Source organism: Chiloscyllium plagiosum, unplaced genomic scaffold (genome assembly GCF_037043375.1).
Source record: "Chiloscyllium plagiosum isolate Xiang-an unplaced genomic scaffold, Cpla_swu_hap1 HiC_scaffold_36, whole genome shotgun sequence".
In the NCBI taxonomy this organism is placed as follows: domain Eukaryota; kingdom Metazoa; phylum Chordata; class Chondrichthyes; order Orectolobiformes; family Hemiscylliidae; genus Chiloscyllium; species Chiloscyllium plagiosum.
In genome coordinates, this window is record NW_028270174.1 from 40,203,168 (window position 1) to 40,215,171 (window position 12,004).

Genomic DNA, 12,004 nt, shown 5'->3' on the forward strand with positions numbered 1-12,004 from the left:
GACGTCAGCGCGCTCGCCCCGATTGTTGACGACTGAGTGTCCGTTTGTCTGGGAAACGAAGTGAGGTCCTCGAGAGTTTGTTTACGTTGGAAAGATAAAACGGTCGGCGCAAGATATCAGCTTCGGGTTTTGTTTTATATAGTTTAACTGCTTGCTTCGGACAATGGTAAGGTTGGGTTCCCTATTGGGTTGATTATTTATTCAGTAATTTACTGAATAATTAGTTTTCACTTTCCTCCACTTTATAAAACGTGTCAGAGGTGCCCACTGAGAGCTCCTGGTCCAGTTAACTATTCTTTATCCAGAAGGATTTATTGATTTCAATAAGTGGACCCTTGTTTCTTGGTGTGTAATTCATAATTAAATCTACTACTGCAAGTTTCGGCTAAGTCAAGTCAAATCAAATCAAATCAAATTTAGCCTATGTTAATAGGCTTTAAAACAGAATTTTACTTTACAGGAAAATAAGTTATACTTTCAGTTAAATATTTACAGATCCAAAATATTGGTTATGATTCACTCGATCAAATGGGCATGCCAAATTTCAGTCTCTCGAATGATCCCTTTATTGAAAGTTGAGGCGAAAGCAACCATGTCATATGAGTCCCAGCTTTAAACTTTCAAACGCCTTAATGTGCAAATTGTCATTTTATACGAAGCAGCTCTATTTACAACTTCAGAAAAACGGCTGTTTTTTTTTTGGACAATAGTTGGTATAAGGTGTTCTGGATTATAAACTTTTGGCCTAGTAACATGGAGAATGTGGTAGTTTGAGAAATTGTAGTTATGTACTTTGAAGATTTGGAAATAAATTGCTTATTTGTAAGAAGACAACTAGTTCACTAATATGGCTTTGGGGAAAAAAAACCTGCCCTCCCTACAAGGCCAATGTCTTTTGAAGCTGTTGTGTTTGGTGTCCATCAGCTTCTGGAATTTAAAAAAAAATGACCAAATTCCAAAGTAAAGATAGATTTGTATCTAACCAGAACAATGTACTGTATACATGATTTGGATTCTTCAGGAAACCTTAAATCAAATGCAGAGTAAATGAGACAAAGCTACTCCAAGGAGGCCACTCCACGAGTGAAGAGGCCTGAGGAATCAGACGAGTAGTATTTCTCTGAAGTATCCCTGCAAATCACTCAGTCGCTTAAGTTGCAAAGCAAAATAAGCGCCAAACTAAACTTGACATGAACTCAGAACATTCCAAAGGCATACCTAGCCAGTCAATTTAAAAATAATTTCCCTCACTAACATCTGGGGACTGGTGCCAGAGGTGGGAGACTACTCTCATAGATTAGTCATGCATTCACAGAACAACCTGATTATGATGACCACCAGAAATTAGTGTACAATAGCTAGTACTCATTGAAATCTTCAACTTAACTCCATAAGTTAATAATAACACCTGTTGTGGTAAGTAGGTAAGTGCTGAATTTTGCTTGTTGTATTCTTTAGACCCAGTTTTTTTTTAAAATAAAAGTTAGCTTTAGAGGGATGGCAGTGAAGGCAGTGCAATGTTCCTCCTGCAACATGTATGAGGTGAGGGATGCCATCGACGTCCCTGCCGATTACACTTGCAGGAAGTGCACCCATCTCCAGCTCCTCCAAGACCGTGTTAGGGAACTGGAGCTGGAGTTGGATGAACTTCGGATCATTCGGGAGGCAGAGGGGGTCATAGATCAGAGTTATAGGGAAGTAGTAACTCCAAAGATGGCAGATAGATGGGTGACAGTGAGGGGGACTGGGAGGAAGCAGCCAGTGCAGGGACCCCCTGCGGCCATTCCCCTCAAGAACAAGTATACCGTTTTGGATACTTGTGGGGGGGATGACTTACCAGGGGTAAGTAACGGGGCTCAGGTCTCTGGCACGGAGCCTGTCCCCGTTACTCAGAAGGGAAGGGTGAAGAAGAGCAGAGCAGTAGTAATTGGGGACTCGATAGTTAGGGGCACAGATAGGCGGTTTTGTGGGAACGAGAGAGACTCACGTTTGGTATGTTGCCTCCCAGGTGCAAGGGTACGTGATGTCTCTGATCGTGTTTTCCGGGTCCTGGAGGGGGAGGGGGAGCAGCCCGAAGTCGTGGTCCATATTGGCACCAACGACATAGGTAGGAGGAGTGCCGAGGATGTTAGACAGGCTTTCAGGGAGCTAGGTTGGAAGCTCAGAGTTAGAACGAACAGAGTTGTTGTCTCTGGTTTGTTACCCGTGCCACGTGATAGAGATTCGAGGAATAGGGAAAGAGAACACTTAAATGCGTGGCTACAGGGATGGTGCAGGAGGGAGGGATTCCGGTTTTTGGATAACTGGGGTTCTTTCTGGGGACGATGGGACCTCTATAAACAGGATGGTCTACACCTGAACCTGAGGGGCACCAGTATCCTTGGGGGGAGGTTTGCTAGTGCTCTTGGGGGGGGTTTAAACTAACTCTGCAGGGGCATGGGAACCCAGATTGTAGCTTCAGGGTGCAGGGCCTGGAGTGTAGGGAGGTTAGGAACATGGCATCAATTTCCAAGGAGGGTGTCTGTAAACAGGAAAGTGGCTTGAAGTGTGTATACTTCAATGCAAGAAGTATACGAAATAAGGTAGGTGAACTTGCAGCGTGGGTTGGTACCTGGGACTTCGATGTTGTGGCTATTACGGAGACATGGGTAGAACAGGGACAGGATTGGCTGTTGAAGCTTCCAGGATTTAAATGTTTTAGTAGGATCAGAGGTGGGGGTAAAAGAGGGGGAGGTGTGGCATTGCTTGTCAAAGATAGTATTACAGTGGTGGAAAGGACGATGGATGAGGACTTGCCATCTGAGGTAGTTTGGGCTGAGGTTCGGAATAGGAAAGGTGAGGTCACCCTGTTAGGAGTCTTTTACAGGCCTCCCAATAGTCCTAGAAACATAGAAGAAAGGATAGGGAAGGTGATTCAGGAGATGAGTGACAGTAATAGGGTGGTTGTGATGGGGGACTTTAACTTTCCTGATATTGATTGGGAAAGCTATAGCTCAAGTTCGTTAGATGGGTCAGTGTTTGTTCAATGTATGCAGGAGAGTTTCCTGACACAATATGTAGACAGGCCAACAAGAGGTGAGGCCATACTGGATTTGGTTCTGGGTATCGAACCAGGCCAGGTGTTAGAATTAGAGGTAGGTGAGCACTTTGGGGATAGTGACCATAATTCGGTGATTTTTACTCTCGTGATGGAGAGGGATAAGTGTGTACTACAGGGCAAGAGTTATAGCTGGGGTCAGGGAAATTATGATGCAGTGAGGCATGACTTAGGATGTGTGGCTTGGAAAAGTAGGCAAGAGTGTAAATGATATGTGGAGCTTGTTCAAGGAGCAACTATTGAGTGTCCTTGATAATTATGTACCTGTCAGGCAGGGAGGAAAGGGTCGTGCGAGGGAGCCGTGGTTTAATAAGGAATTGGAATCCCTTGTTAAATGGAAGAGGGCGGCCTATCTCAAGATGAGACGTGAAGGTTCAATTGGGGCGATTGAGAGTTATAGGGTAGCCAGGAAGGACCTGAAGAGAGAGCTAAGAGCAGCAAGGAGGGGACATGAAAGGTCCTTAGTCGGTAGGATTAGGGAAAACCCTAAGGCTTTCTATAGGTATGTTAGGAATAAAAGAATGACTAGGGTAGGAATAGGTCCAGTCAAGGATAGTAGTGGGAAGTTGCGTGTGGAGGCGGAAGAGATTGGGGAGACACTGAATGAATACTTTTCTTCAGTATTTACTCAGGAACAGGGCATTGTCGTCGATGTGAATACTGAGTCACAAATAAGTAGAATGGATGGCTTTGAGGTATGTAGAGAAGAGGTGTTGGAAATCCTGGAAAAGGTGAAAATAGATAAGTCCCCTGGGCCTGATGGCATTTATCCTAGGATTCTCTGGGAAGCAAGGGAGGAGATTGCAGAGCCATTGGCCTTGATTTTTATGTCCTCTTTGTCTACAGGAGTAGTGCCAGAAGACTGGAGGATAGCAAATGTGGTTCCCTTGTTCAAAAAGGGGAGGAGGGATAACCCTAGTAACTATAGGCCGGTGAGTCTCACTTCTGTTGTGGGCAAAGTCTTAGAGAGAATTGTAAGGGATAGGATTTATGCACATCTGGATAGGAATAATGTGATCAAGGATAGTCAGCATGGTTTTGTGAAGGGCAGGTCGTGCCTCACAAACCTTATTGAATTCTTTGAAAAGGTGACGAAGGAGGTTGATGAGGGGAAAGCGGTAGATGTGGTATATATGGATTTTAGTAAGGCGTTTGATAAGGTTCCCCATGGTAGGCTACTGCAGAAAATACGGAGATATGGCATTGAGGGTGAGTTGGAGGTTTGGATTAGGAATTGGCTGGATGGAAGAAGACAGAGGGTAGTAGTTGATGGCAAAGTTTCTTCATGGAGTGCCGTCACTAGCGGTGTTCCGCAAGGATCTGTTTTGGGACCATTGCTGTTTGTCATTTTTATAAATGACCTGGAAGAGGGGTTAGAAGGTTGGGTGAGCAAGTTTGCGGATGATACGAAAGTCGGAGGAGTTGTTGACAGTGAGGAAGGATGTGGCAGGTTACAGCAGGATATAGAGAAGCTGCAGAGCTGGGCAGAAAGGTGGCAAATGGAATTCAATGTAGCTAAGTGTGAGGTGATTCACTTTGGGAAGAATAACAAAAAGATGGGGTACTGGGCTAATGGTCGGATACTTGGTAGTGTGGATGAGCAGAGGGATCTTGGTGTCCATGTACACAGATCTCTGAAAGTTGCCACCCAGGTAAATAGTGCGGTGAGGAAGGCATATGGCGTACTGGCTTTTATTGGTAGAGGAATTGAGTTCCGGAGTCCTGAGGTCATGATGCAGTTGTATAAGACTCTGGTGCGGCCGCATCTGGAATATTGTGTGCAGTTTTGGTCGCCATACTATAGGAAGGATGTGGAGGCACTGGAACGGGTGCAGAGGAGGTTTACCAGGATGTTGCCTGGTATGGAAGGAAGATCGTATGAGGAAAGACTGAGACACTTGGGGCTGTTTTCATTAGAGAAAAGAAGGTTTAGGGGTGACTTGATTGAGGTGTACAAGATGATTAGGGGGTTAGATAGGGTTGACAGTGTGAACCTTTTCCCGCGTATGGAGTTGGGTATTACAAGGGGGCATAGCTTTAAATTAAGGGGGGGTAGATATAGGACTGAAGTTAGGGGTAGGTTCTTCACTCAGCGAGTCGTAAGTTCATGGAATGCCCTGCCAGCAGCAGTGGTGGACTCTCCCTCTTTATGGGCATTTAAGCGGGCATTGGATAGGTATATGGAGGATAGTGGGTTAGTATAAGTTAGGTGGGCTTGGATCGGCGCAACATCGAGGGCCAAAGGGCCTGTACTGCGCTGTATTCTTCTATGTTCTATGTTCTAAGTCTGTGGTATCGAACCAAGTTTGGGCAAGGAAACATTCTGTTGATTTGCGTTGATTTGCATTCACTGCCTTCCCACAGCTCATAAATCAATATGTTAAACATATTGAAGTGCTGTCTCCGTGGTCCTCCTCAGCCAATTCCTGACATTTCCACCCCATCACACAATGGATACTGATATTTATTCAAGAGTGCGGAGCTCTAAAAGCACAGCAGGTCAGGCAGCATCTGAGAAGCAAGAGAATCAAAGTTTTGAGCATAAGCCCTTCATCAGGAATGCTGATATTCGTTTGATTCAAAATGCAGAACTAGACTAATTAGTGCCTGAAGCATGTTTCTCATGTAGTTAGATCATGGTTTGAGACAAACAAGCTGCAGATGTTGGAATCCAAAGTAGACAAGCAGGAGGCTGGAAGAACCCAGCAAGCCAGGCAGCATCAGGAAGTGGAGAAGTCAACATTTTGGGTATAACTCTTCAGGAATGGAGGTGGGGATAGGGGCAGCTGCAGATAAAGTGGGTTGGGATGGGGAGAGGGGTGGAATGGTGACGTAGAGATAGGTGAACACAGGTAGTGCGTACGACCTGGTTAGTCAATGGGAGGAATAAATCCAGAATCCAGTTAGTAGCTGGAAGGAAGGGTTGGTATGTGGAATGGAAGGGAGAAGGCAGGGCTCCCAATAATCCCCCAACTCTCTTCCCAGCGCCCTCTTTCAAACATATTCCAGAAATTAATTACCTTGCTTGTCCATCTTTTCCAATCTATATTAAAGCTAAAATCCTCCATTAATAATATCAGATACAGCTGAGAACAGAAGTGAGTCAAACAGTCAGGGACAAGGTGGGACTAATAAATTAAACTGCATTTATTTCAATGCAAGGGGCCTAACAGGGAAGGCAGATGAACTCAGAGCATGGTTAGCAACATGGGACTGGGATATCATAGCAATTACGGAAACATGGCTCAGGGATGGGCAGGACTGGCAGCTTCATGTTCCAGAATACAGATGCTACAGGAAGGATACAAAGGGAGGCAAGAGAGGAGGGGGAGTGGCATTTTTGATAAGGGATAGCATTACAGCTGTGCTGAGGGAGGATATTCCCGGAAATACATCCAGAGAAGTTATTTGAGTGGAACTGAGAAATAAGAAAGAGATGATCACCTTATTGGGATTGTATTATAGACCCCCCAATAGTCAGAGGGAAATTGAGAAACAAACTTGTAAGGAGATCTCAGCTATCTGTAAGAATAATAGGATAGTTATGGTAGGGGATTTTAACTTTCCAAACATAGACTGGGACTGCCATAGTGTTAAAGGTTTAGATGGAGAGGAATTTCATAAGTGTGTACAAGACAGTTTTCTGATTCAGTATGTGGATGTACCTACTAGAGAAGTTGCAAAACTAGACCTACTCTTGGGAAATAAGGCAGGGCAGGTAACTAAGGTGTTAGTGGGGGAGCACTTTGCCAGCGACCATAATTCTATTTGTTTTAAAATAGTGATGGAAAAGGATAGATCAGATCTAAAAGTTCTAAATTGGAGAAAGGCCAATTTTGATGGTATGAGGCGAGAGCTTTCAAAAGCTGATTGGGGGCAGATGTTCGCAGGTAAAGGGATGGCTGGAAAATAGGAAGCCTTTAGGAATGAGATAATGAGAATCCAGAGAAAGTATATTCCTGTCAGAGTGAAAGGGAAGGCTGGTAGGTATAGGGAATTCTGGATGACTAAAGAAATTGAGGGTTTGGTTAAGAAAAAGAAGCAAACATATGTCAGGTATAGACAGAATAGATTGAGTGAATCCTTAGAAGAGTATAAAGAAAGTAGGAGTATACTTAAGAGGGAAATCAGGAGGGCAAAACGGGGACATGAGATAGCTTTGGCAAATAGAATTAAGGAGAATCCAAAGGGTTTTTACAAATGTATTAAGGATAAAAGGGTAACCAGGTAGAGAATAGGGTCCCTCAAAGATCAACGAGGTAAAAACAATGACTGCAGATGCTTTTGCCCGAAACGTCGATTTTGCTGCTCGTCGGATGCTGCCTGAATTGCTGTGCTGTTCCAGCACCACTGATCCAGAATCCCTCAAAGATCAGCAGGGCGACTTTTGTGTGGAGCCACAGAAAATGGGGGCGATACTAAATGAATATTTTGCAGCGGTGTTTACTGTGGAAAAGGATATGGAAGATATAGACTGTAGGGAAATAGATGGTGACATCTTGCAAAATGTCCAGATTACAGAGGAGGAAGTGCTGGATATCTTGAAACGGTTAAAAGTGGATAAATCTCCAGGACCTGATCAGGTGTACCCGAGAACTCTGTGGGAAGCTAGAAACGTGATTGCTGGACCTCTTTATATCATTGATAGTCACAGGTGAGGTGCCGGAAGACTGGAGGTTGGCAAACTGGTGCCACTGTTTAAAAAGGGCAGTAAAGACAAGCCAAGGAACTATAGACCGATGAGCCTGACCTCAGTGGTGGGCAAGTTGTTGGAGGGAATCCTGAGGGATAGGATGTACATGTATTTGGAAAGGCAAGGACTGATTCGGGATAGTCAACATGGCTTTGTGCGTGGGAAATCATGTCTTACAAACTTGATTGAGTTTTTTGAAGAAGTAACAAAGAAGATTGATGAGGGCAGAGCAGTGGATGTGATCTATATGGACTTTAGTAAGGCGTTCGACAAGGTTCCCCATGGGAGACTGATTAGCAAGGTTAGATCTCATGGAATACAGGGAGAACTAGCCATTTGGATACAGAACTGGCTCAAAGGTAGAAGACAGATTGTGGTGGTGGAGGGTTGTTTTTCAGACTGGAAGCCTGTGACCAGTGGAGTACCACAAGGATCCTGTACTTTTTGTCATTTACATAAATGATTTGGATGCGAGCATAAGAGGTACAGTTAGTAAGTTTGCAGATGACACCAAAATTGGAGGTGTAGTGGACAGCGAAGAGGGTTACCTCAGATTACAACAGGATCTGGACCAGATGGGCCAATGGGCTGAGAAGTGGCAGATGGAGTTTAATTCAGATAAATGCGTGGTGCTGCATTTTGGGAAAGCAAATCTTAGCAGGACTTATACAGTTAATGGTAAGGTCCTAGGGAGTGTTGCTGAACAGAGAGACCTTGGAGTGCAGATTCATAGCTCCTTGAAAGTGGAGTCGCAGGTAGATAGGATAGTGAAGAAAGTGTTTGGTATACTTTCCTTTATTGGTCAGAGTATTGAGTACAGGAGTTGGGAGGTCATGTTGCGGCTGTACAGGACATTGGTTAGGTCACTGTGGGAATATTGCCTGCAATTCTGGTCTCCTTCCTATCGGAAAGATGTTGTGAAACATGAAAGGGTTCAGAAAAGATTTACAAGGATGTTGCCAGGGTTGGAGGATTTGAGCTATAGGGAGAGACCAAACAGGCTGGGGCTGTTTTCCCTGGAGCATCGGAGGCTGAGGGGTGACCTTATAGAGGTTTACAAAATTATGAGGGGCATGGATAGGATAAATAAGCAAAGTCTTTTCCCTGGGGTCGGCGAGTGCAGAACTAGATGGCATAGGTTTAGGGTGAGAGGGGAAAGATATAAAAGAGACCTAAGAGGCAACTTTTTCATGCAGAGAGTGGTACGTGTATGGAATGATCTGCCAGAGAATGTGGCGGAGGCTGGTACAATTGCAACATTTAAGAGGCATTTGGATGGGTATATTAATAGGAAGGGTTTGGAGGGATATGGGCCAGGTGCAGGCAGGTGGGACTAGATTGGGTTGGGATATGTGGTCGGCATGGACAGGTTGGACCGAAGGGTCTGTTTCCATGCTGTACATCTCTATGACTCTAAAATTACTCTGCTATTGCCACACACTTGCCTAATTACTGAAATTATACAATATAGCTTTCAGAGCTGCTTCATAATACTATTACAGTTTAAAATCCTTTATTGTTCCTCAGTGCCATCCATATGATCTCCACTGAATGCTGTGCCTTCGTTCGATCCTCCCTCTCCATTTGAAATAAGTCCATGCGAATTCTATCTGATCCTGTTTCTGCATTCCAAATGCTTTGCTATTAATAATGAACATTTCATAATGAACATTTTCCCTATGACCAATGTCATGCTAAGTGGTCTATAATTCCCTGTTTTTTCCTACTTTATTTTAAACAGTGGGGTTACATTAACTTTCCTACAATCCAAAGGAACTGTTTCAGAGTTCATGGAATCTTGAAAAATGATCAATATGCATCCAGTATTTCTAGGGCCACTTCCAAAAGTACTCTAAGTAGATTAAGTACTCCTTAAATAGATTGTCAGACTATGGGGATTTGTCAGCCTCTCATCCCATCAATTTCAGCAACACCAAAATCCTAATAAAATCGATTTCCTTCTGTTCCTGTGTCTCACTGGACCATTGTTTGTAAATCACTACAAACTACCATTAATTCAGCTACTTAATAAGAAATCTCAAAGACAAGCAAATACTGAAACAGTGGTTTAAACTTTATTACATGTAGCAACCAAAATATGACATGTTAAGCAAGTTAGGTCTCAACTCAATTTGGATATTGCCCGCTTAATAGTGGAATTTAGCTACGATTCAACCAACAGTGTCCATTTCTGGAACTGTCCAAAGTTCAATCCTTGTGCAGTGTCATTCTTTGGAGTTCTGCTGCTGAATTGTTCTGGTGTTAGATTCTTATAGAATTTTCTCGCTTTCAAGTTTGTGGTGTGACATTAGTGATAATTCTTTCATCCCCAATGTTGTTTATACTTTTGGAGACCTCAAGTCTGTAGCTAACCGCCTTATGAGAAATAGCTTCCCTGTTCCTTGTTACATTCAGGGTTTTGAGTCCGTTTGTTACTGCCTGTCCTGCAATTAACCCTTTACTTCAGAGCATTCCTTCTTACAGACAGTCTTAAAAGCCAGGTGCCAACTCAAAGACACCTTCTCCTAGTGGCCCCTCAACTATGACCCCACCCCCCCATCACCAAATCATCATCTCCCAGACCATACACAACCTCACCACCTCAGGAGAGCCCCCACCCACAGCTTCCAACCTCCTAGTCCAAGAACCCCGCACTGCCCGATTCTATCTCCTTCCCAAGATCCACAAGCCTGACCACCCCAGCCGACCCATTGTCTCAGCCTGCTCCTGCCCCATCAAACTCATCTCCACTTTCCTCGATACTATCCTATTCCCCCCTCGTCCAGGAACTCCTCACATATGTTCAAGACACCACCCACGCCCTCCACCTCCTCCAAGACTTCTGTTTCCCTGGCCCCCAACGCCTCATCTTCACCATGGACATCCAAACCTCCATCCGCCATCACCAGGGCCTCCACGTCCTCTGTTTCTTCCTATCCCAACGTCCCAACCAGTACCCTTCCACATACACTCTCATTCGTTTGGCTGAACTGGTCCTCACCCTTAACAGTTTCTCCTTTGAATCCTCCCACTTCCTCCAGACATAAGGGGTAACCATGGGCCCCAGCTATGCCTGTTTCTTTGTTGGCTACATAGAACAGTCATCTTTCTTAGTTATGGAAATGTGTTGCTGGAAAAGCGCAGCAGGTCAGGCAGTATCTAGGGAACAGGAGAATCGACATTTCGGGCATTAGCCCTTCTTCAGGAATGAGGAAAGTTGGTCCAGCAGGCTAAGATAAAAGATAGGGAGGAGGGATTTGGGGGAGGGGCGTCGGAAACACATTTCCATCTCTGATCTCCAGCATCTGCAGACCTCACTTTCTCCTCAAATCTTTCTTAGTTACACCAGCACTACTCCCCACTCTTTCTCCGCTACATTGTTGACTGCATTGGCGCCACCTCTTGCTCCCGCGAGGAGGTTGAGCCGTTCAACAACTTGACCAACACATTCCACCCTGACCTTAAATTCACCTGGACCATCTCTGACAACTCCCTCCCCTTCTTGCACCTCTCCATCTCCATCAATGACGATCGACTTAACTCTGATAATTTTTACAAACCCACCGACTCTCACAGCTACCTGGATTACACCTTGTCCTACCCTACCTCCTGCAAAAATGCTATTCCATATTCCCAATTCCTCTGTTTCTGCTGTATCTGCTCCCAGGAGGACCATTTCCACCACAGAACACACCAGATGACCTCCTTCTTTAAAGACCGTAATTTCCCTTCCCACATGGTTGAAGATGCACTCCAACGCATCTCATCCACGTCGCGCACCTCGGCCCTCAAACCCCATCCCTCCAACTGCAACAAGGACAGAACCCCCTTGGTCCCCACCTTCCACCCTACCAACCTCCACATAAACTGCATCATCCACAGACATTTCCATCACCTCCAAACGGACCCCACCACCAATTTCATTTATTGTATCCGTTGCTCCCAATGCAGTCTCCTTTACATTGGGGAGACTTGACGCCTTCTTGCAGAGAACTTTAGGAAACATCTCCGGGACACCCTCACCAATCAACCCCACTGCCCCATGGCCAAACATTTCAACTCCCCTTCCCGCTCTGCCAAGGACATGCAGGTTCTGGGCCTCCTCCACCGCCACTCCCTCACCACCGACGCCTGGAGGAAGAACGCCTCATCTTCTGCCTTGGAACGCTTCAACCCCAGGGCATCAATGTGGACTTCACCAGTTTCCTAATTTC

The 12,004-nt window shown here is 44.9% G+C and overlaps 1 protein-coding gene across 1 annotated transcript in view; it reads left to right on the plus strand.

The window, feature by feature from the left end:
* The first annotated feature begins 11 nt into the window (after window positions 1–11).
* cetn4 (centrin 4) overlaps window positions 12–12,004 on the plus strand; it is a 32,620-nt gene continuing 20,627 nt past the window's right edge. The window contains exon 1 of the mRNA XM_043674055.2: window positions 12–166. Within this exon, the coding sequence (XP_043529990.1) occupies window positions 164–166 (3 nt within the window). The 5' untranslated portion in view covers window positions 12–163. The remainder of the gene's footprint in view (window positions 167–12,004) is intronic.